Source organism: Myotis yumanensis, unplaced genomic scaffold (genome assembly GCF_028538775.1).
Source record: "Myotis yumanensis isolate MYYU_CA2020_CCGP unplaced genomic scaffold, mMyoYum1.0.hap1 SCAF_5, whole genome shotgun sequence".
NCBI lineage: Eukaryota > Metazoa > Chordata > Mammalia > Chiroptera > Vespertilionidae > Myotis > Myotis yumanensis.
Window position 1 is genome coordinate 6997297 of NW_027223756.1, and position 24254 is coordinate 7021550.

Here is a 24254-nt window from a genome sequence, read left to right on the forward strand (position 1 = left end):
TGTTTTTGTTTCCAAATATCAACAGAGGTAAGGGGGCGAGGAAGCAGCCAGGCCTAAAAGGATTGTAAGATGTGGGTCCAGTTGATAAATGGTGGGGGGAAGTGATAGCACACAGGTACTGCCCCCACCCTGCCTCGAAGCCAGTCACTGCATTTGCAAAGGATTTTTGGTTATTTGTGTGTTTGTCACAAAGGACTCGAGGTGGCCACCAAGCTTCCTGTTGACCTTGCCCTCCACTGGCCAGTCTCAGGGTGTGGGCCAGGCCATCGCTGACCAAGTCGGCAGAAACTGCAATGAGATCAGAGTTCTGCAGAGAGAAAAGGGCACATGGTGCTTTCCTGGGTGACTCAGAACCAGCCTGGGCAGGGGAAGGCAGTTGTTTATTTAGGTGTGACGTGTTCGTCCCTCGAAAATGTGCTCCCTGAAGACTGAGAGGAAGGAATGGTGAAGCTCACCCACACAAGGGAAGGAGAGAGCTGAGGAAATTAAGTGACATTTGCTGATAGGACTCAGAGTCAGCATTGCCTTGTGAGAGAACAGCACTGGGGTGGCCCAGAGAGAGACGCACCGGACTAAGGGGTCGGGAGTTTTCACAACCTCCCTCCACTCTTTGCGAAGTCCCGCAGTGTCCCTTCTGTCACGAGGGGTGAAGAAGAGCTGACTCATCCCTGGGATTGTTGTCAGCATGAGGAAACCCACAGATGTGAAAGCGCATAAACATGTATAAACCCCCTGGAAACACGAGGCCCCATTATCATGGTTCCTTGTGTATTTGTAATGGTCACGCGGATTCAGGGCACGGCTCCCGATGGGAGGGGGCAGTGCCACACTGAGGGAAGGAGTCAGTAGGATGCGTGCATCCCCTGGGACTTTCGCCCACAGATTTACCCAGCAAATGCTCTATCTTGCAGGCGCAACTTTTATCGAACTGGCCAAGATCTCAACAATTGCAGTACCTGCCAGAACACGGCGTGCATCATATACAGGTACCTGGCCACAGCGGAGGCCGGCTGTGGCGTGCAGAAGCTACGGGTCCACAGAACCTTCTAGTAAACTCTCTCAAGAGAGAGGCAAAGACAGGAGGCCTTTCAATGCCCGAGACTTAAATATCAAGGTGTTTTACTGTGAGACGTTAACATCTGGTTCTAAGGCAGGCATGGCTTTGCTTTCTTACAATAAGGCCTCTGAGCACATCCTTTTGATAATGATCCTCCACTTACTGAACGCTGAGTGCTGGCACCTTACTGAGCTCTGCGTGCACATTGGCATCTCATTTCAAACTTTCACCTTATGAGGTAGGCACTCATGTCCTTGGGGAAGTTAAGCCCCATGACCCGGCTCACAGACAGCATTTTCAGAGAAGGGCTCAGGCTCAGGACTCAAGTCCAGACCTTTCTGACCCCAAACCCTGTGGTCCTGATTATTGCACCTCAATGCCTCTTCCTCAACAGCAGCTATCACAGGCCAAGCACTTACTATCCATCAAAAAACATGCTAAGCACTTTGCATTTCTAAGCACATCATTTCCTTCCAGCAGCGGGAAAAGGCTGCTACAATAAAGTGGGGTTTTATAAGTAATAGAAGGAAAGCATCATATAATAGTGAGATCAGTCAAGACCCCCAAGTCAGCTGTCTGCTAACCTGTCTGGGGCTCAGTTTCCTCATCCAGAGGGTGGGGACTCTTATCCCTGTACAGAGTTGCCACAAGGAGCAGACGGGGTAATACATGTGAGTGCCTTTTGTGACTGCAGAGCTCTGTACGAATCCAAGGCCTTAATACCGTTATTACTAGAACGATCAATGCCCCCTGAGCGGGAAGCCCATTTCAGTGGCCTGGTGGAAACGCGGTCAAAAGCAGTCATTTGAGTTGATGACATCTAATTTTGTCAAAAGTGTATGGTTTTGCTTTCTCTATTACGTTTCTCTCGGATGAAAAGGGCAGCCCAATTGGGTTGCCTGTGTCTTCTTTGAAATTCTTCTCATTCTCTCCAGCAGAATCCCGAGATTTTGGATGGGAGGCCTGGAAGTCAGAAGGCCCCTACACTTAGGCAGGGCCTTGGGCATTTCTTTCATAGAAATGTCAATTCCTTCCACCCAGGAGCCTCAGAACTACATATTTTCACCAAATGGCAGAATCTTCAGGATCGAGCACAGAAAATGCCCTTTACCTCGGTGTGAAACATCCCCTCCAAAAACTCCCCTGGAAAAGGCAGGGGACATTGGAAAGAATAAGTAGGCAGGCCCATCCATTGCCACTTTTTTGCTCCTTTTTTTAAACATCTATCTTAAGCAAATGTTCTAAGCTCTAGGAAGACAAAAATTATTAAATGTCTAGACAGCTAGGCAGGACAAAAAAAAATCTATTCATCATAAACAATAATTACGTTTAACTAATCTCCATTCAAATTTTGCATAGTCTCTTTTCTTCCTCCGCCAGATGATGTGTTTTCTGTTTCCTTAAGATGACTTTTTATTTCGCTTATGTAAATGGAAAGGGTAAGTGGCTGTTGCCCAGGCTACTGTGAGTTTCATGGCCTGGCCGTGGGCAGATCATTTCTGACCCCTGAGTTACCTCATCTGAACAATGAGGCCCTTTAATTAGATGCTCCCTCTGGTCCCCTTCAGTCCCGACATTTGGGTGTTCTGTGCTCAATTAAAAGTGGCAATATTTGGCTACACTATGACCTTCCCACAAGTCTGAGAATGTTTGCATTTTCCTGTAGCTACTTCAAACATCCCCAGCAAACAGTCGAAATTAATCTACACCCCTGGAAAGGTTAGTAAACGTTCATGCACACGTCCCTTCCCAGTTTTCCAAGAGGAGCAGCCACTGTGTATATCCACTGCTCATCACCATTCAGAGCCAGTCTATCCTCGCAGACAGTATCTGTACCCTTGTATCTAAACCATTGCGAAGGAACAGGCAATTAATTTAATGAAAGCAAAGAGATCAAACATCCCCATCATAGTAACAGTGGAAAGATGAGAGTTGTCATTTTTTTAAAACATTTCAAACGACTGCAAACCCTGTGTTGTGTCCTGTAAAGTCAGATCTTACATCTAATGAATAAGTGATGTGCAATGCTCATCCTCGGGCCTTGTTTGACTTGGTCCCTCTCCTGACCGCAAATGGGCCCAGTGCACGTCACTGTACGTAAAGCACATGGGCTCAGGACACATTGCCTGCCAGGTCTTTCTCCCTGGAGATGTTGCTGTTAAAGCTGGTTTCGGGCTATTTAGTCTCCAGTCACACTCCTCACCGATCCTGAGCATTGATTCTAAGACAAGTTTCTCAACGGGTTGGGTGAAGGCTACGTATGGTACCTAAGATAAAATAATACTGGATTACCGAGTGAGAAGGCTGTTCTCTTTCCAAGTGTATTTCCACCCTTGTGATTACCACGAGGGAAAAATCGAAGTTGGTGCTAGAATGTCTTCAAAAGCTTTCCTATGCTTATTGATCACGCTTCTTCGCCCAGGCAGAGTAGGTCTCAGGCTCATAGCCATAGGCAAGCAACAGTATCTAGCCAGAATGTAATCATTTAAAAAATTTTTATCGAAGCTTTTAACTTTTAAAACAAGTCCCCCTAAATATTCATTGTAAATGATGCATGTCTCCATTTTCAAAAGTGGTATTGCTTATGTTATATACCTGTTTTGAAGTTTAAATAGAAAACGGATTTAAGGAAGAAAAGCATTAAGTCAATAGTTTCACAAAAACCATGAAGACAGTGAACGAATGATTGAAGTTTGAGAAACGGAGCCCTGAGGAATCAGCTCCCTTTCCTCTTCTCAAAAGCACGATTCTCCCCAAGCCACATCCCTCCTCCTTCCCCCACCCCACCCCCTGTTCCTCCAGCCATATCTCCCTGTACTTCATCTCCAAGTTCACTCTGACAATCATTGCTGAGCCTCTTTGGAGGACTTTGACTACACCAATCATGCATTTATATTCTGGACATAGCTCCCAGGAAAGAAATCTTCTTGGTTTAAGTTGTAAAATGCATCAAATGTTTTAAGGAAAGAGAATAGAAAGCCTTTCTCAGAAAAAAAATTTCATCTACCATCCAAACATGTTACTTAGGAAATGGAAATAAAGATTATGCTGCAAACTTAGCATTTCTAATGGATGAAGGGAGAGGTTGAAAGGTCCTTGCTTGCCACTTAAAGCTATTCATTAGCTAACCAGAGAACAAGGTATTTCACTGGAAATGTAATATGCACCCAGATCTGTAGGTTTAGCAACCAACTTTCCACTTCAATTATTTAGTATTTTCCTTTGGTCTGCTTAGGATTCTCTCCCAGCATGGAGCCCGGTGACTGCAAGAGCCGGATCTTCCAGTCACAGTCCTCATTTTGGCCAAAAATGGAAGTCCCAGTGAAAAACACGCACAAAGCACACAGCTTATCTGTTCTTTCTAGTAATCACAGACGCATTTGCGGCTCTCATCACATTTCAACATGGACTGAGCAGCATTCACTTCAAAGGCTGGACCTTGCACATCATAGCAATACCAACCAGCCTCCCTACATAACCATCGCCAGACATAGCTCAAGCCGTCTCTTTAGAGAACAGGCATAGAATCTGGGGTACACGTGGAAATTTCTCTGAGCCCCAAATGGTTGATCCCCAAGATATTTGCCTCTGGTCCCTGTTTTCTCTCAGCAGAACATTATCCCTTCCTTCTCCCCAGAGTGTAAGGGGAAAGGAGGAGGATTTACAGCATCAGCAATTTATCTGCAATAAAAATGAAACCTATTTTAATGCATTAATAGCTAAAGAGGCTTAAACATGCCATAAATATAAAATCAAGCAAACTGAGAATTTCCCAGGAATAACAAACGATGGCTGCTGGCACAGAGGCCATGGCTGACCACAGAATGACCTAATCTTTATTTCTCTGTCAAGTACATGTAACAATCATTACCACTTGTCCTACCAGGCCCTGAGCCAGGCAGTTTGCTAAACACTGTACACACAGCATCTCCTCTCAGACTCCCAACAACTCTAATGGACGAGTGTGGCTGTTAATCCCATTTTACAGATGAGGAAATGAAGACTCAGAGAGGTTCTGTGACTTGTCCAAGATCCAACAGAGCTGGGGCTGAAACAGGTCCTGCTTTCGGGAGATTTTCCTGTCCCTTCCCCTCTTACCTGGGACCTGGCATAATCACTGAATACATGTGCTCAAGTTCTCTGAGCGGGCCTGTTCTTGCTGAGGGTTTAACGGGAAGACCTCCTGGTCCCACAGCCACAGAACCCAGAGTCCAGGGTTCTCTCAATTAGCGATCAGCGTGATGATTTTTGCAGCTCGTGTTCAAGTGCCCAGAGGAGAACCTGCGACTCCCTGAGGACTCGTCAGCAGACACATGCCCTAGGGTCGTGGTCGGCAAACTGCGGCCCTTGAGTGTGGCTCTTCCTAAGCCTTAGGAGTACCCTAATTGAGTTAATAATAATGTACCTATCTATATAGTTTAAGATTAAAAAATTTGGCTCTCAAAAGAAATTTCAATTGTTGTACTGTTGATATTTGGCTCTGTTGACTAGTGAGTTTGCTGACCACTGCCCTAGGGGAAGGGGTGTCCTTGCCAACTTGAAATGGCTGCTAATTGTGAAACTTAAAATTACACCCTATAAATAACAAGCAAACTGGTCATTAGGAGAAAGTTTCAGAACGGGGGGCGCAGGGGGTGGGGGTGAGGGGAGGCAGTGAGACTAACTAAAGCTCCTACATTCCAAGGCTGGGATCCTTCCCCAAAGAAAGTGACTTGATTATCCAAGGAGATAGGAACCAAAGTACCCTCGCTGAGCTCACTGATGCTGCCAGCTCATTCTTTAGAGAAGAAACTTGTGGGAGGTCCCTAAGCCTGTGGTCACCAGCTCTGTGTGCCAGGAGCCACAGAAAGCCTTGCAGAGGGAGGAGGTAGAGAGGGACCTGGAGGATGCTCCATCTTCAGGGAGGTGTCGTGGACCATTAGTTTCACAGCCAACCTGCGTGGAGTGTGTGGTGTGTGGCAGGGGCTTGTCCCTTTCTCTTTAATAAAAGACCAGGCCCCCCTGCTGAGAAAGAAGGGCACAGGGCCCCCTGCAGCCCTCAGCAGCCAACCACACCGAAGACAAAGACGACGGCTGAGCCCACGTATTACTTTGAATTTGCTGCCTGCTAAGGGGGTGCCCATCTTCTCTGAGTACACAGCTTCCCACCAGCATTGCCCTGCAAGCTGGAAACACCATTGCAGGGTGGGCTGGTTCCACAGTGGACTGGGCGGTCATGCACCAGGCCTTGGTCACCACAACCTCGGCACCCCCACCCCACACACATTTGATGGCCAGGATCTCAGTCCAGTCTGTTTTAGTGCACCAGCTTCAGGGTCAGTGTCGGTTCAAATCCTGGCTCTGTCGTTTACTAGTGTGTGGCCGTAACCCGCCCTTGCCTCGGTTTCCTCATTTATGGAGCGAAGATAGTATCTATCTAAGGGGGCCATGAGAATTACATGAGGCATGTGGGCATCACTAAACTTGCAGTGCAGAGTCTACAATGTAGATTTCACTGCACGAAGGACAGTCCTCCTCTTCCTCTTCCTCTACCTCCTCCTCATTCTCTTTTTTCTTCCCCTTTTCCTTTCACCTTCCCTCTTCCCCCTCCTTCATCTCCTTCTTTTTATTGTTATTAATTTGAATTGCCATGCGTCCTCACCTAACATGGTCCAGGTACTCTCCTGTTATTTCTTCTTCTTAGATTAAGTCCCTGGGTAGTAGCCAGGCCCTGGGCTAAAACATCTCATCACTCTTTAGGAAAAACAGAGGACTAAGAGTCTGGAAACCAGGCTTATATTCTGTTCATAACTTACAGTGTGACTTCTCCATGCCAACTTGTTTGTCAATGGGGACAATTTTCCCATTTTCCTGGGCTATCATGAGGATAAAACAAAAACACAGATCTGAAGGGTCTGCAATTTGCAAGTGCTACTCAAAAGTAAGGGGTTTCTATTATTCATCTGTTTCTATATAAGCCTGCATCTCTTTCTGGCACACCTAACTTCGATTTGCCCAGCCAAGCTGCTGCATCCAGACCCAGGCTCTGTTGTCTGCGCATGTGCTAATATGTCCATCTACTGTTTGCTTCTCACTAATTCTTCTTCCCAACAAGTTATGACTTAGGCTTCCACTTCTGATTTCCTAGAAAAACATCCCTGTGCTTTTCACCTGGCCTGGTGGCTGGGGCATTGATCTGTGAGCTGGACTAGTGAGGTGCTCTCCCGAGGGACACCTGAAAGCTCTCTCCCATTCCCGGCAGACAGACAGCTCACTTTCCAAAGCAATGCAGTACCACACCCGGACAGATTACATGGGCAGGGCCCCAAGGCTCCCTTAGACAATGACTAGGGCAGCCTGAACCAGGTGTCAGATATTCTCACTGGACCAACCGCACTGACCTCGACTGCTCCACACGACCTCAATGGACCCAGGCCTGAATTCTGTACTGTAGCAATTTCTTGGCCCCCACTGTGAGCCAGAGCTCTGCAAACTAAGCCCTCGACACTCCTCTTCATCTGTATAGAATATGGGTGGCGGGAGATGGTAAGGATGGGCTGGGAGGGAAATTAAGAGAAGGGGAAGCAAGGTTTAAAAAGTCACTGGTGTTCACCTTGATACCAAACCCAAGGCAGACGGCATTCCCTAGAATCTACAAACAACCCTCTCCTTGACTTCTCACCATGTAGACAATTTATTCCCCTTATCAAGAGGTCGCTGAATATGGCGTGAGTTGGCTAAAAAGGAAGTTGAAGGGTATCTCCTTTCCTCCATCCAGTGACAAGATGAAGAGAGATGAGACCCTATACATTTATCCAAACTAAAGAATAGTTTGTCAAGAATAAGAAGGAAAGTGACAATTTTCCTTTATGTTAATAAATTGCTTTGGCCTAAAAAAAAACATTAATCAATTTCTTTCCTAAGTTCACACACTTCTCTATGCTCTGCTTTTTGCCTGGCCTTGAAAAGAAGTTATTTTCAATCTCCTTCCAATTGTCAAAATCAGTGGGGGCAGTTGCAAGAGGGGTGGGGGAGAGCTCTAAGTCCCAATGATTATAAGGCAATCCTGTGGTGTTTCCATAGAAACATAGAATGTATTCTTTCCTGAATGTACATGGAGGGGAGGGGTGAAGAGTGATAATGCTGGCAAGGTATACAATTACTGAAGAGCTTCAGGTATGAGTGAAGAGACATTCAGCCCATAAGATAGGAAGACAAAAGACTTAGTGAAGAATGGAGTGGGCAGAGACCATATCCTACGTGAAGACATTTCACCTGTCATTGTGTCCCATCTGTACAACTGTCCAGTGAGAGAGCTTTATAACCCCCACTTTCAACTGAGTCTCTGAAAGAGAAGCAACTTGTCCAAGGTCACCTAGCCGGTGAGTGGTATAACCTTGTTCAAACTTGGGAGTGTTCCACTGGAAGCTCTTGTTCTATCCTCTATATTGGGCTGCTCTTTAAATCGTGATGATGAGACAGTTTCATTCTGTCTCCTGGCTCTTCTCTCCCCGGGCCTGCCAGTTCTGTCCACATTCTGGATTCATCCACAGCATTCTTTTTTCCAATTGGTATTAGGACACTGCTGTGAGTCTTGACAAATTCAGGTGGTTTGTTGTTGCCATTGTTTATTCAAATTATGAAGGCAGAGAAATGTCACATATAAGGAGAAAAAGATAGCTGGTTTTTGTGTATGCTTTTATCATTTGGTAGAGGTGTACGGATAAAGAGCAGGAAAGTAGGCATAGTTGAGATAAATACAAGGCATATTTTAAAAGCAATTGTTAGTTTAACCATCTGTCTCACACACTGAGAAGTAAGATCCACAAGAGCAGTGTCCATGTCTGTCTGTCTGTCTTGTTGTGTCCCATAACTGAGCACAGTGTTGAGCCATGAGAAGGATGGATGGTTGGATGGATGGATGGATGGATGGATGAGTGGATGGATGGATGGATGGATGGATGGGAGATGGCACAATTTTTCCAAGGTCATATAGCCAGTAGGTACCTAAGCATCTGGGACCAGATGTCAAAGGCCATGCTCTTCCATATCAGTTGGGCCCTTGGTGATGCTAAAGCCATATATGCTGACTTGAATTTACTGTCCTTCCTTGTCCTGTGTTTTTCAGTGTAGAATATGATTTTCGGCAGCAGGAAGGCAGGTTCCATGAAGTTCTACAGAGTCTGGAGGAAGCAGAACCAGTTGAGGAGCCATGTCCCCCACCAAAGTCTACAGCAGAACCCCCTGTTCCTGAGAAACAGGACTTAAGGCGGAAAACCAAGAAGGTGAAGAAGAAATGCTTCTGGTGGATCTGAGCTTGTTGGGACCATGCACTCTGCCCTCCCCCAAGACCTCCCTGAGATGGGGACCACTGCCCTCAGGTCTTCTCTGCTTCTTAGCAAAGGCCCCAGACCGAGAGCCACTCAACCTGTGAAACCGGAAAGACTCGGGGCTGGTTTAGCTGCTGCGGGACCCCTGACCACCAACCTCACCTGAATGAGTGCCACTGTTTGCTGAGGGCTTCACGGACCCTAGAGTGACCACTTGCCTAGTTCCCCATCACACACGACTAGGCCACAATCCTGGTTTGCGAGTCTAGGTTCCCACCCTGAACAAAGTCCCCATTGACTCTCCAACACCTCTATGATGCTAAGCACTTCCTTCTCATCCTTGGTTTGTCATCCGAAAAAAAAAAAAGAAATGTTATGTAGAGCAGGAAGTTAGAGGAGAGCTAGAAACTAATACACCAGGAAAGATCAGTTACATACACTGGCCGTTTTCTAAGATATTGGCATACATAGCGTGACAGAGATGCGCAGGGCAAAAATGCAAGAGCGCCTGGTGGGCTGGGTCATTTTCATTTTAAAATAGCCCCTTGACCCCAAATTAAGAATCTGTCATCTCATGCTGCGGGGGCCTTCCAGTCTGTGGCAGAGTAAGGTCACTGCAGGGGATAAGGAACTTGGTGTGGCTCTCCTGCAGTTGTAGCTCCACGGCCTACCTTAGGCCACCATGCTCCTCAGCCTGGGGCATGAGACCACCAGGAAAATAGGTGGGATTTGTTTTGAACGTTAAGATTTCACAGTTGATATCCCTGCAACATTTAGTAAGATCATGAAATCCAGCAACCTGTCTGTTTCATCTGACCAGTAACATAAATAAGGCTAAGATAAAACACAACACTGGTTCTCACCCATTCATCCCTGCAATAGCTTTGTAGATAGGTTGTTAAGTATATTAATCTATATAATCTCCCTTCCTGGTGATCCCTTCAATGATCACCTGATTGAAGAAGCAGCAGGAGGAGGGATATATATTTTTTTCCATTTTAGTATTAAAGACCTTCCCTTCCCAAAGTCTGAATTCTTTTAAAGTCTGGCTCATTCTTTTGACAAGACCCCTATACATGTGGGTCCAGTCAAACCTGCATGGCTGAACAAAGTACTAACATAATCTAATTAAGTAACTTCTACATACTTTGGGGAATGAGGGGTAGGTTCTCGTTAAATTCTCTACCAGCCTGTGCTCGGATGGATGCTGCTTAGAAAAGGGATCCTAAAGCTCAACATGGCATTCAATGAAGAAGGCATTTCATACCCCCCTTTGCTCAAGATCAGGTGTCTGAGTTAGAGTCTGGGATGAACGTACCCCCACTGCAAATTGAGACGAATGAAGCAAACCACTCTGACAGCTGCACCTGCTCCTGCCACAGCGCTGCAGTGTGCAAGCTCTTTCAGCGAGAGTGAGGGGAAAATTTGGCAAGGAACCTCAGCTTGCACTATTTAAGTCTTGGAATGTCATTCAAGATGTTCTTGTTCTGTTTCTAGTGTAATGTTTAAACCCAGAAAGTGAGACCGGCATCCATAATGTTAAGTGGGAATTAAGATAAATACACTTGTCATACGGAGGAAGCCACATTTCAATAAGATATGCTCCCACTGGCTGAAAGCCACAGATCTTTCTGTATCCACACAATCAACTCTCAGTTGGCCCCAACAATGGAAAAGAACAGCATCGAGGATAACCCAATAAAGCAAAATCATGTGGGATCTCTTATGTAATTTTATCTTGTAGTAGAGCTTCCATCTTAATTCGCTTTGCTTACACTAATTTTCAAATTAATTTATAATCTTGGGCAGCATGAAAATAATCCTGTTTCAGGAATTAAGAGACCCAGTCTACAGAATAGCCTAGTCCACTATCCTTTAATAAACTGCTTAAAATGTCAGGGCCTGTTTGTCCATTCTGAAATGGAGATATCAACACCTACTCAACCCACTTTATAAGCTCTGTGCATGGTCCAACATCAAATGAGCAGAATGACCCAGAGCTGAGCTGGCTCATTTGCCAAACTTAGCCCAGATTGATGAAGAGGTGTTTAAGGCCATTCTCTCAGAGTAGAACCCAACCCCTGGGTAATTAAAAAGCGCACGTTCTTACATACTTATGTTTAGTTGGAGATATCAGATAAACCCTCAACTGAAAAATGAAATTGGGGTAGGAAATGTTGACATTTCTAAAAATACAACCAAATGGGACTGCAATGAATCTATACCAAAGCACAACACAGCATTGCTGGGGCCACCAACCTGAAACTGGGAAGGAGGTCTCTTCTGGAAATTGAACATTTAAAATCATTATGAGGGAAAGGGATTCAGTAAACACCTTCCTGCTAATAAAAATGATCATCTCTGTTTTTTTTTGAAAAAAAAAAACAAAAACACCCACACATATACATAGACCAAAACTCTATACCTATCTACTCATGTGAAAATCACATCTTTGTAAAATATTATGTAACATCTACCATGATAATCTGCAAAAATGCTGTACTTGAGGTTATATGGTTTTACAGAGAGAGATTAATTTAGCCAAGATTACTTTTATAAAATTGAAGGGGAAAAGACTGATACATCAACTTAAATTGCTGGAGTTTATGTAGCTGCTTTCTCTGTAGTTAAGAAAAAATGTGTACCTGCTATAGTTGGAACTTAATACCAGCTCATCTGTAGAGCCCCTTCTTAAAAACAATGTATAATGTAAGTTTTTGTAAATTTCTAAACTATTTTAAATGGGATATTATCTTTTGCAATAAACTTACATATTTTTCCTAGGTTTTAAGACTCCATTACTAGCTTGGGTTAATTTAAACTTAAGAAAGATGATCCCTGCCCAGCCGGCGTGGCTCAGTGGCTGAGCATCAATCTATGAACCAGAAAGTCATAGTTCGATTGCCAATCAGGGCACATGCCCCTGTTGTGGGCTTGGTCCCTGGTGTGGGGTGTGCAGGAGGCAGCCAATCAATGATTCTCTTATCATGGATGTTTCTATCTCTCCCTCTCCCTTCCTCTCTGAAATCAATAAAAATATATTTTTTAAAAAGAAGATTGATACCTCAATGGTCCTAATGATAGGGATAGTTTTTGTTACAACCTCTTCTATATGTTTTCCAGGAAAACAAAGAACAGATTCAGAATTTAGGGCCATAATGGTGACACACCACGTGTCCTGGGAGCAAGGGAGGCAGAGTGAATGAACAGGACACTTCCCAGCTCATTTGGATGAACACACATTCATGTTTTTATCATTATTATATCCACATACCAGACCTATAATTTAGTCAATATTTTTCTTTATTTTTCCTATAATTTTCTTCCTTAAAAGGCAACTTTATAATACCACCACAAAGAAAACCAATTATGTTCCAAATATAGAGGATGAAATAAAAATAATTTTATTAAATTCTTGTTAGAGACTGTTGAGTGTTGAAAGTGCCAAGCCTGAGACCAGCTCTCTTTGTTAAGGGGGTTAGCAAACCTTCAACATGTGCTAAAGCCATTTGGACACCAAACATGTTTTCTACTTGATTGGTCGGGATGTTCGAGAGAGAATTGAAAAGAAAAAAACTTTCCCATCATGTTATTAAATTCCCTCATCTGCCTCCTCCCCCCCCCCTCCCCCCCGAGCCATCTAAAACCAGCTTATTTACCAATTTGTGGGGTGGGGGACTGGACATAGAGTTAGAAGTCTTGACACATGGGTTTGATATTTTGCGACCTTCTTTTTGCCAGGTGACCTTGGGAAAGTTAACCTCAGCCCTCAGTGAGCCTCTGATTCTTAAAAAACTGAACATAACCTTTGCCTTACAAGGGTGTCTAAAAACTAAGTGGGTGAAAGCCCTGAGCACAAGGGAGGGCACACAACAGGTGCTCAATAAGTGTGTATTCACTCATTTGTTGATTGAAGTACATTGAGAAAGAGGACGGAAGATGCCTTCATGGGACTGCAGTGGGTTTTCAGAAACAGGCTTAAGATTTTCTCCAGGCGAAAAGTGGTAGTGATAAGAAAATGAATTCTTCCTGCCTGAGAAAGACCAGAGACCATGGCAATGAACATTAGTTAACAAAGTCCTCAGTGATCCAGGATATGCAGGCAGGTCAGCCCAGCACAGCACTCTGAGGAATCAGATATCCTGGAGGTGAATGGTACCGTGGGAGTTGGGACCCTGCCATTTCAAGCATCAGGCAATTAAGTGAGGCTAGTTGACTGGTCCCAGGACTCGCAGCAATCACGTGGAGAAGTGAGTGTTGGAAGCAATGTGGTTGGTGGGTGGAACACATAAGAGTCTACCAGACACCAGCGCCCAGGGCAGCTTCAGGAACCACTGATGCTAGACTTGACAGCATTGTGCTATCTGCTCTTCAGTCACACTGAGTCACCTTGAGCTCCTCAGGCCTAGCATGCAACACTCCCTCCAGGGTCTGTGTGCACTTGTCCTTGTACCTGGGACAATCCCCACCATGTCAACCTCCCTGCCAAGTTCCAGCAGAGTGAGCTTCCCAGCAAGGCCTTCCATGCTATCACCACCACTGCCCATACCACACCCAATGCCCCTCTAACACGGTCACCTGGCACCAAGGACCTTCCATCAAAGCCATTGGCTCAGTTATCCTTGTACTTATCTGTGCATCATCCTTTGATTTATGTATTTTCCATATATATATATGGCTAATATGCAAAGCATCCCCTAGGGAGTTCGAACGGGAGAATGGGAGTTCGATCGCTCACTATGATGTGTGCTGACCACCAGGGGGCAGCACAGAACATGGAGGGTGACCAGCGGCAGCAGCGGGGTGCTGAGGGAGCAAGGGAAGGAGGAGGCAGGGAGGCGGAGGGCGGGGGGGGGGGGGGGGGGGGGGGGGCAGACCGCACAGTGGTGGCATGTGGGTGGCAAGGGAAGAAGGAGGTGGGGGGCGGGGAGGCGGGGAACCTGATCAGCCCTGATCATCGGCCAGGCCTAGGGACCCTATCCGTGCATGAATTTCGTGCACTGGGTCTCAGTTTGCCTATAACCTCCCTAAGACAGGAATCCTGCCTATTTTTGTTCACCTTTGTACCTCCAGCACCTGTGCAATGGGATTCAAATAGTTGTTGCAGGAATAAATTGGGGAATGGATTGGATCCAGCGGAGAGACATGAAGAAACGATTCCCAGATGGTTTCCTCGTCTCTCAGTCTGGCACAGGGACGGACCCATTGGTGCACACAGGCTGCTCCTGTGCTCCGAAGAACACCCAGCCTCCCACTGATTTGGACCTTCATCAGCTAATAGGCCAGGGCTCCTGATTCCACCGTGATCTGCATGGTATTCAGGACCCAGACACCAAGCCACTGCTACCCTCCCCCTCTGCCAAGCCCCCAACCCCTTTATCCAGAATACTGACAGCCCGGTTAACCTTGCTTCAGAACAAATTGCCATCATAATTAAATGCCAACACGTTTTGCACATTTTACCAAGATACTGCCTTACTGTATGAAGGGGAAAATTGGTTTTGAAATTAAAGCAGATTGTTAACTATTTTTGCTGTAATGTTTCCATTAAAATGCCAGAATTTATTGCATGTGACCAAGTCCATTTCAGACAAATGCAATTTAAAGGAGACAGGGTCTGTCTCGCTGAAGAAGCATTTAGGGCAGAGCATTCTGCCTTGGCTTAAACCACAACTAAAATCAAAAGACAATAAACATCACACCAAAGGATTATTTGCTCCAAAGCAAATAAAAGCTTTATTATCACGAATGGCTTCCACAAATTCTCAATATCTTACACTAAATTTCACTCAAATGAAACCCATACCTTTTTTTTTCCTGGCAAAAGACCAATATATATGTTTTAAATCATCAGCTAAACACAGTGACCTCTTATTGGTACTTGGGCCGCTTTCCCAGGGAGCACACGCGATGCTGTGATGCCCTAGTGATGCTGACAAATAAGCAGTCTTTCTCCTGAGCCAAGTGGACTGAGTCACTTCAACTGTTGAAACCGGGAGAGGTTCACACAGCATTTCCACCCGCACACTAAGCCGGCCTGCGCCCAGTCCCGCAGGCACTAATCCCATATTGGGGAGGGAGGGCAGGAGTTATGTGCTGTTGTCATGTTTTTTGTTTGCTTATTTGTTTCAAGATTTAAAAAATATATATGCCTTCAGTAACTAGGGATCAAAGAGAGCAAAAACCAAAGTCACAGGAAGCGAAACCAAAGCCACTGACATCCACAAACTCAGCCACTGACTTGTTGGGATTTCCTGAAATGGATCCCTCCCTCTTCACTCTAGGCACCCACCAGCCCCAAAGAAATGTCTCAGATGAACCTCAGTCCACAATCACTTATTTCCCAATAAACAGGCATAGATCCCTGCTCTGTGTTGGGCAGGGAAACTACAGATGCTGCCCTTGCTCATTGTGGTCCATTGGGGGGGGGGGGGCAGGTCTGAAAATAAGCTCCTGTCCTTTTCTGACCTGCTCCCCTGGATGTCACACCGCCTCCTTCTGACCCTCTCAAGGCTGTCCTCAATTCTCTTGTGATGATTCTTTGTCCTAAAGTATGGCTATTTCTAGTTTTCTCCCCCTTTCTCCACTATACATTGTGTCCTGAGAGTAGGAACTGCTTTCCTTATCTTGTGAAGTCGTAAATCCAAAATTTTTTTAATTGAAAAGAAATACTTCATCACGAATCCTTGTCTGTCCCATGTGGCCCACTGCACTGACCTTCAAAGTCTGCATTCCCTTATAGTGTTCCAGCTCCCATGGACCCAGCCTCCTCCTGGCTGCCTTGGGATCTCTCTGAGACACACATCTGGCCATGCCATCCCCTGGCTTTTTTTCTTAATCTCTACCCCACCACCATTCTAGAATGTAAAATTCCTCCCCTAGCAAACAAGGCTCCTTGAAATCAGACTCAACCCAGAATGTATAGTCTAACTTCCAACTACTCCACTTTCTCCTGTACCCGCCTCCTGCCGCTTTCCAAAATGTCAGAAGCTATTACATATCAGTGACTTAGCACATGCTGTTCCCTCTGCCTGGGATGCTATTCCATTACCTGTCTACCATGGGAAATAATTTTCATTTTGGTGGGATATTTCATAGTAGCTACATCACTACTAATTGTTTTGTTTTTCTAAAAGCTCTGGTTTATTGAAGTTACAACGGGCTATAATTGAATGATTTGCTTCCGTTATCTTATTTACTCCTGAAAAAATTATCATGAGGTTGCTTATGATTACTCCCATTTTCCAGAAGAAAAACTGAGGCTTGGAGGGAGATAAGTAACTGGTTAAAGTCCACAAGTATGAGGTGGTAAGGGCTGAAGTTCTCTCAAGGTCTGCCAAATTTGGAAGCTTGGGCTCTTTGCTGCCATGCCAGACAGCGAGCTGTGATTTAAATGTCACCTCTTCTCTGTAACTTTTTCTGATCATCCCCTCCCCTACCATGGGATTAGTCACTCCATCCTCAGAGTACGCAGCGCTTTGTACAGGCTGCTGCTTTATTATCTGAGCATTTCTCCTGTCAATCTTTCACACTCACATCTACCAGGAGCAAAGTCCTAGGGGACAGGAATTGTCACCTACATCTCTTGGACCCCCCATGTGTCCATCACATGGCCTGAGATGATGTAAATGCTTCATACAGGCTTGTTGAGGGATTTGGGAGAAAATTTGGAGATAAAATACACAGACTAAAACAAGAGACCAGGAGTCCTCATTTCTGCCCCTTTCTGCAAAATTTTAAACAAGTACTTGCCCCTCCTTCCTCCACCACTGTCTTTAAAGTGGAGCCATCTGGCGCCACAGGCTGGTTAAAAGAAAAGGGAAATTATACACATGAAAGTGCTTGACTGTCGCATTAATTCCTACTTTTTTAAAAACAGTGTTTAAGGTTGTTGTTTTTTTCTGGTTTATAAAAGGAAAGCAAAATCATTTTAGAAAATGTGAAACTACAGAAATGTACAAACCATGTGTCCTTTAAGAGAAGATGCCAACATAATTTTAGCCTTGGAACATGGTCCCTGGGCCTGACTTCTGAGAGATCCAGGGCTTCCACTGAGGGACCATAGTCTTCCCTCCCCGACCTTCAGGGTCCCTGATGGCATCCTTGTTGTTGTTATACTCCTGTAATCCTTTCTCTGTATTTAAGTCATAGAACTTCCTCATGCTATTAAAGAATACTCATGAATATTCAATAGCTGCACAAAGGCCTCACTGTGTGAGAGTGGTGTTAATCTAGAAAAATGGGTTCTGAATTTAAAGGAGCAGGTGACAAAATCGATTCCTTTGAGTCACTTAAGAAGGCCAGGGCCCTAGGCAGGGATGACATGGATAGAGCCTTGTGAGGAGACCTGCTCCTTTGCAGTGTATCCCTGGGCTTCTCCATGGGCACCTCCCATCCCTCAGAACACGGTCATGGGTCCCTCACTTCAGTCTGCGTTCAAGCTTTTATAGCAGACATATGGTGGCTGATTCCATCTCAAGGGGGCTTTATTCACAGCCCAGCTGTGGCGACAGCTTGATAATACTTCCCAAGTTCAGGAGAGATCCTAAGTCGAGGCCATAAAATAGTTTGCGACCTGGTTCATTGCTCTTGCGTCAAAGGAGAGAGAAGACTTGAGCGCTGAAGGAGAATCGCGACGGCTCTTATTTCCTGAGGATCTTCTGAGCCAGAAGCCTGGGCTGCGAGCTTCACACATGAGTTTTTATTCGATCCTCGCCAGGGGTGGACGGGTAATAACCATTGGCCCCATTTTGCAGACGAGGGGACTGAGGAGCAGAGTTGTGAAGACACTTCCTAGCTGTGAAATGAGGCCTCCTCATTCCTCTCAGGAAAAGGAGGACCAGTTCCCAGCCAGTCAGAGCCTTTTCAATTCCAGACGGCTGCGCCCCAACGCCATGGCCCCCAGAAAGCACCGCTGGGCATGAAGGGGCGCTATGTCGGTGCCCAGACAGCAGACATTCTAAAGCTTCTAAATTCTCCCAGAATGAGAAAAGGCTCGCCTCTCTTCCAGTGCCAGGAAACAGGATGGGAGATACCTTTAAAAACACACTTAAAAGGACCCGTCAGAATCAGATCTGTCCAGCTCCACTAACAGCCGCCAAAAGGCACTGAGATGTTTGGAGGTAATTTCATTAGGATGATGACATACTGGCCAGGCATTTCCTAATGCTCACTGTTCAATTCCCAAACTCAGTCTCTGCCTCTCCCTCTCTGGGTGCTGACCCCAGGGGCCCTGGGTGGCTCGTGGAGGCTCAGCCCAGGCACCAGCGTCTCCAGGGCCTGAGCTCCCCTCCCCAGCACAACCTCAAGGCGTGCGCTGCTGAGCCACGTGTGACACATCAGGGCGGCAGCGGCTTCAGAATGTGTGTTATCTCAGAGCACTCTCTCCTCGTGGCCAAGGTCTGCTCCACTGGAGGACGCAGCTGCTGTTTTAACACATTTTGGAACCTCTATCTCCTGTCTCCTCTTACTTCCCTCATCGGGGGTTCATCATCTAACAGGAGAAAGGTTTGGAGAATGAAACTGGCTCTGACGTCCCAGCTCTCAAATATTGTCTAAAAGAATTATACCACACAGGGCTAGTGAAGTATTGGGGAATTTTATATTTAAAAGGCCCTTGAGGGAAAGCCTGACGTGAAACTAATCTTTCCTCATCTTGTTTTCTAAGACAGAATTCTTTAAAAGCTAGACATTAATTTGGACTTTCAATTAGTTTGTTCTTTCCATTAACTCACTTCCATAGCTACCTGCCCGGCCCAGGGCCAATGGACAGGACCCTCAAAGATGATAGGACACAGCCCCTTTCCTGAAGGACCTAAGTCTAGCTTGGCACATAGGCAGAGAGACAGTCCCATTACGGCATGGCAATGCTGTAACTGAAAAATGGACAAAGAACTATGAGGTCACAAGAAAAACGACCTTGAGCAATGAGAGGAGGTTTCACGGAGCAGGAGAGAAGGCAGAAAATGCTGCTCCCTCTTAGGATCCCCTAGTCCTTCCTCTCCACCTACTCAAATGTGTCATGGCCTTCAAGAAGGACACCCAGTCCCTTAAAGTCCATCTTGGTAACTGACTCCTGCCAACTTGTGCTATGGGTCCCTTGGAAATTGAGATACTAATCCATATTTTGCATATAGATTTTAGGCCAAGTACTCTTTGATATGCAATTACCAAAATCCTTATTATAGCAAAGCTTTCCCCTTCCCCCCAGGACATAAGCACCATCCAAATTTCCATTCAGTAAACAACCAGGCTCCCCAAGCTCATTATTTCACCTTTTGGTTGCCACCCAATTTCAGGTCTCCTATATAACGTTGTTTTCCCCTTCTAAACCTGATCTCCCTCCAACACACACACTCACTCACTCACTCACTCACCCTCTCTCAGGGATTTTCTCAATTCATTTTATCTCAGGAAACCACTGCCCAGACAGGTATAGTGAAATGATTAACATGTCAGTTTCACACGCTGCAGACCTGGGTTGGGACTCACTCTAGCTGCCTCCTTCCCAGGCGTGTGATGCTGGGCAAGAGGCTTAAACTCTATGATTGCTATCTCTTCTTTGACAGGAGATTTTAATGATCGTCAATCTCCCAGAGTCTCAGCCACCATAGGGCCACTGATGCTTTCTCATCAAGAAAGTTTTCCTCGAGAAGACCACATTGACTACAGTGTGAAGAACTCGAAGGGGACAAGAAGATGTAGCAATGGCAGCCATGAAGGATGGTCATGGCCAAGCTGGGTTCGTGGCACAGGTGGTGGAGAGGAGGATTGGATTTGCGAGGCCTTTCGGCCTGGAATGGACAGAACCTGGAGATGCCTGATGTGGAAGGAGGAGACTCTCTCCCCTCAAGACCCATCAGATCTCCATGTTCCGTTCCAGTTCTGTCTTCTTCTCTTAACCCTGCTATTTCCTCAGTGCCAATGCTCAAGTACAAAAAAAGTTCTTGCTCCCATTTTATAGGTTTTTGTATGGTTCATTTTCCAGAATTGAAGAGATTGATCCTAAAGATATCATTGTCATAAAACCACCAAAAATTCTGTGCCATTGTATAGGTTTCTAGAAGTTTCCACATAGGTTATCCGATTACATTCCCTGGTCGGGGCAGGGCAGCAACTGGCTTTAAGATAGCTCATTGGTGCTTTTAAAATGTTTGATGTCTGGAGAACAAAATTAATGGGTTTTAATAGTATAGAATTGTGTGGAACAGTATGCTGTTTAAGAGCAGGGACTCTGGAAACTACTGCCTGGGTTCAAACCTAGTTCTTACATTCACAAGTTGTGTGATAATCAGCAAGTTATATACCCTCTCCTGTGCCTCAGTTATCTCATATGTAAAATATGAGCCCCTGATGCAGGTTAAGAGAGCTTTAAAGCGCTTAGTGCTCTGCCTGAAATAAGATATTTGCTTAATAAGTGATAGTTTTATCAGATATGCTGGTTTTTAACGAAGTGTTGGGTTCCTGAGTGAAGGTCAAGAGTCAATCAACCATTTCCAGCCGGGAACCCCACTTCCTCAGGTCCTAGCTATCCTCACACGGTTCTCCAGGGGGCAGGGATGGGTGGAGTTGGCACTCACTGTCCTTCTGTGGCCTCTGCACAGGTTTCCTGGAGTCTGTGGGCTCACAGTGTGGCAGAGAATGGGCACACAGGTGGCCCATTTGCCATTTGCAAAGTGAAGGCAGCCTTTGTGGCCCTGACTCTCTGATGACTCAGGTATTCTCTGGAGTCTTCAGTGTTATTGTGGGTGAAGCCATGAAGAATGGGGTGGTTTCCACTATTATTTTTTCCTTTTAGAACAAGCTGCTCTGAATTTCTGGAGCTGGCATGATGCCAAGTGTATTTACCTTTATTTAATCACTCAATAGACTCTCTGTGAAAACAAGGGTAATTGGGCCTAAAATATATCACCCAGAGGCTTATTTTAACTACCCGAAATAAAAGCTAGATCCCCAATTCCAACAAAATTACCAGACCATTTCCCTTCCAAGACCTTCTGGCAATGTTTACCTTCCCTGGTGGATTCTCCCAATGTGGTTGTCTGTCCCCAGCACCAGGGAGTCCAGAGGCAGGGGACAGGCTTATCCAGAGCAGCCAGCAGTGAGGAGCCTTGGTCAGGAGGGGTTCCCTAAGACTGCCACCCGCACAAACAAGCGGGGCATGTTTCCTCACACTGCTCCAGGACCTATGGAACAGCACCACGCACACCCCAGGGTTCACGTCTATTCTCCTGAATAATAAGAGATGATGACAATTACCTGTGAGGGTTCAAAGATGTGCTCCATCACATGGTAGGGATTTTCAGTCAAACTTCCTTTTTGTATTTTAACATATTTTGTATTTTGTAAGTTCTCAATCAACGCAGTAATAAATCACTGTGTCAGTTTCATTGGCAGCGTGTTCACTTTCTTTGGGAACATAAAGTCAGGGTGCATCTTACATTTGATAAAATATGACCTGTGGTAAATAGAAACCATTCCCTGGCAAACTGTAAACTCTCTGATTATTGTGTGTGTTTTTTCCAGTATCTTCTGCTCTTAAATCACAGCCTCCTTAAAGGAACCAAGACTATGTGGAAGAGAATATCGGTTATAAAAGGCCTTTTGGACTGGACCAGAAAAACACCAGTGGTTTCAGTCTGTACATAATTGTGCAAGTGTCGCGCATACCTCGTGTTTCTCCAATCTTATGCTCATGACAGACATCACTAATCAATTCAGCACTCCTTCCCACTGAGCCAAAATGCAGCCTCTGAATCTTTCTCAATGCAGTACGATAGGCAGTTAATACCAATCTGCCAGAGTTGGTACATAAAGCAGCATCTATTTTCTGTCCCCGACTCAGAAGCTTGGGAGATAGGGAAAGAGAATGGGCATTGGCCAAGTCAAGAAACTTAGTCGTGTGAAAAACATCTCAACAATGACAGAGTCCATTGCTCAGAAGTCAAGGTCTAGAGCTGTGAAATCAGCATGTCACGGAGCCAACCCTCTGCCGAATGAGTGTGGAGACTCTCCTATGCTCCTTTATCCAAAATATCCTTCCACCAACCCATGCTGCCTTTCTCAGCACCGAAGTCAAACTCTTCGCTTACATAAGTAAATAGATTAGATTCTGGCAAAGAGAGGAAGATAGGGCAGCAGCCATGTAAAAGTCTTTTGCTTTCTGTTTTGCAAAATTTCCTTTTGCTCATTTGTCACCATAAACACCTCATTGTTCAGGCAGGCAATCTACAGAACAAAGCAGAAATGGTTATTTCCAGCAAACGATAATTACAATGTGCTCTGTGCAAGAAGCAATCATCCTAGCCCTATGGTTCCTGTATGTTTAACAGCCAACACCTTTCATAGCAATGTTCCCACTTCCATAAATAAGAAGAAAAAAATGTCACTATTTAATCCCATAATGACACGAGAGAAACCAGCCACCCTGTGCCTGATCAAGGCCTCGTTGGGATTTCAGAAGTACTAGACATATCGGGTGTTTGCCATAAATATTGGTTGTTTAATATTCCCAGGCAATGGAAGGTAACCAATAAAAATCATATCTGGAAAATTAAAAGTGGCGGTTGGAATGGGGATCTCTCCTCCTTGTCAAATTCCAATTTGAAGTTAAATTGGGGCTTTCAGTGCTAAGACAGGGACCCTTGACCTCTGAGTAATTACTTTCCCACATCATTTTCTTTAATTTGGAGGAGAGAGTTCTATTCTAAGAATTGCTGGGTATGCTCATTTTGTGAACATGAAGCTACATCTTAAGAAAAGCCTGTTTATTTCTTCCTCCTCGATCAGGACATCCCTCCTCCTAGTGAGGTGCGCTTGCTGCCCATCTGAGTTCTCCTCGCTCAGCACTCTCAGCATTGTAATTACACCAGAAAACTCAAGGGTCATTGAGACTAATGACTCAGCTTCAGCTCCGAACCTCTGCAAGGTTCCCAGAATCAGCCCAGGGGGCAGGGAAAGTCTGAGCAGGAGGTTCCTTACACTGCTGCCCCTGCCTGAGAAGTGGGCTGCTCTCCACATTTAGAAAAAGCATTTGTTGAAGGAGGAAAAAGGGTCTGAACTATGGGGAAAGCACATAGAAAATCATGAAGGTCTGCTATAGCACAGCGTTTGGGGGAGTAGTTCACTCATTCATAACTTGAACAAATATTTATTGAATACCTACCGTATGCCAGGCACCCTGCTGGGTATTAAGGATTAAAAGGAGTAAAACATGCCCCTGGCCCTCAAGGGAGTCCGCAGAATGTAGGGGCATGAATCACAAAACCAGAAAATCTCCTTGCAATGGACCAAGTACAATGGTCCAGTGACTGAGAGCGACAGGGGCTCTGAGAGTCAATGGGAGACCAGTTGGGGAGAGACTGGGGCCAGAGGTGCTGAAAACAGCAGCACTTAGTGGGTGATTAGCAGTGGCAGGTGAATGGGAGGGAGAGTCATAAACTGAGTGAATTTGAGACACTTGAGAGACTTTTCACTGGGGGAGGTCATGGTTTTCTTGAGGTCACAGATCATAGTTAACTCACTTCGGAGGCTCTGTGCTGAGTACATAAGAAGTTCTCACAAAATACTAAATGGATAAATAAATGAATATTGTGTATAAAGAAAACACCTGTGCAGATGTTTCTTGCGTATCATCTCATTTAATTCTCACAGCAACTCTATAAAAAAAGGTCTATTATTATCCCATTCTATGGATAGAGCCAGGCCTCCAAAGTCTCAGGTATGAGAGAGGAGCCAAGTAGGGCAAGTTCACAGATTAAAGTGACTCAAAAGAGAGAGAGAGAGAGAGAGAGAGAGAGAGAGAGAGAGAGAGAGAGAAACATGGAAACATGCTCAAAATCCTAAGTCATCATGGAAATGCAAATTTAAACCACAATCAGACACAACCA

General features: G+C 45.3%; 2 protein-coding genes across 5 annotated transcripts in view; one reads left to right on the top strand and one right to left on the bottom strand.

Annotated features, from left to right (window-relative positions):
• Positions 1-12722, top strand: part of INSYN2B (inhibitory synaptic factor family member 2B) — a 100983-nt gene extending 88261 nt beyond the window's left edge. The window contains exons 3-4 of the mRNA XM_070414434.1: positions 912-986; positions 9165-12722. Of these exons, the coding sequence (XP_070270535.1) occupies positions 912-986; positions 9165-9351 (262 nt within the window). The 3' untranslated portion in view covers positions 9352-12722. The remainder of the gene's footprint in view (positions 1-911; positions 987-9164) is intronic.
• Positions 1-24254, bottom strand: part of DOCK2 (dedicator of cytokinesis 2) — a 372626-nt gene that overhangs the window by 171004 nt on the left and 177368 nt on the right. The gene's annotated exons all lie outside the window — the stretch shown is intronic.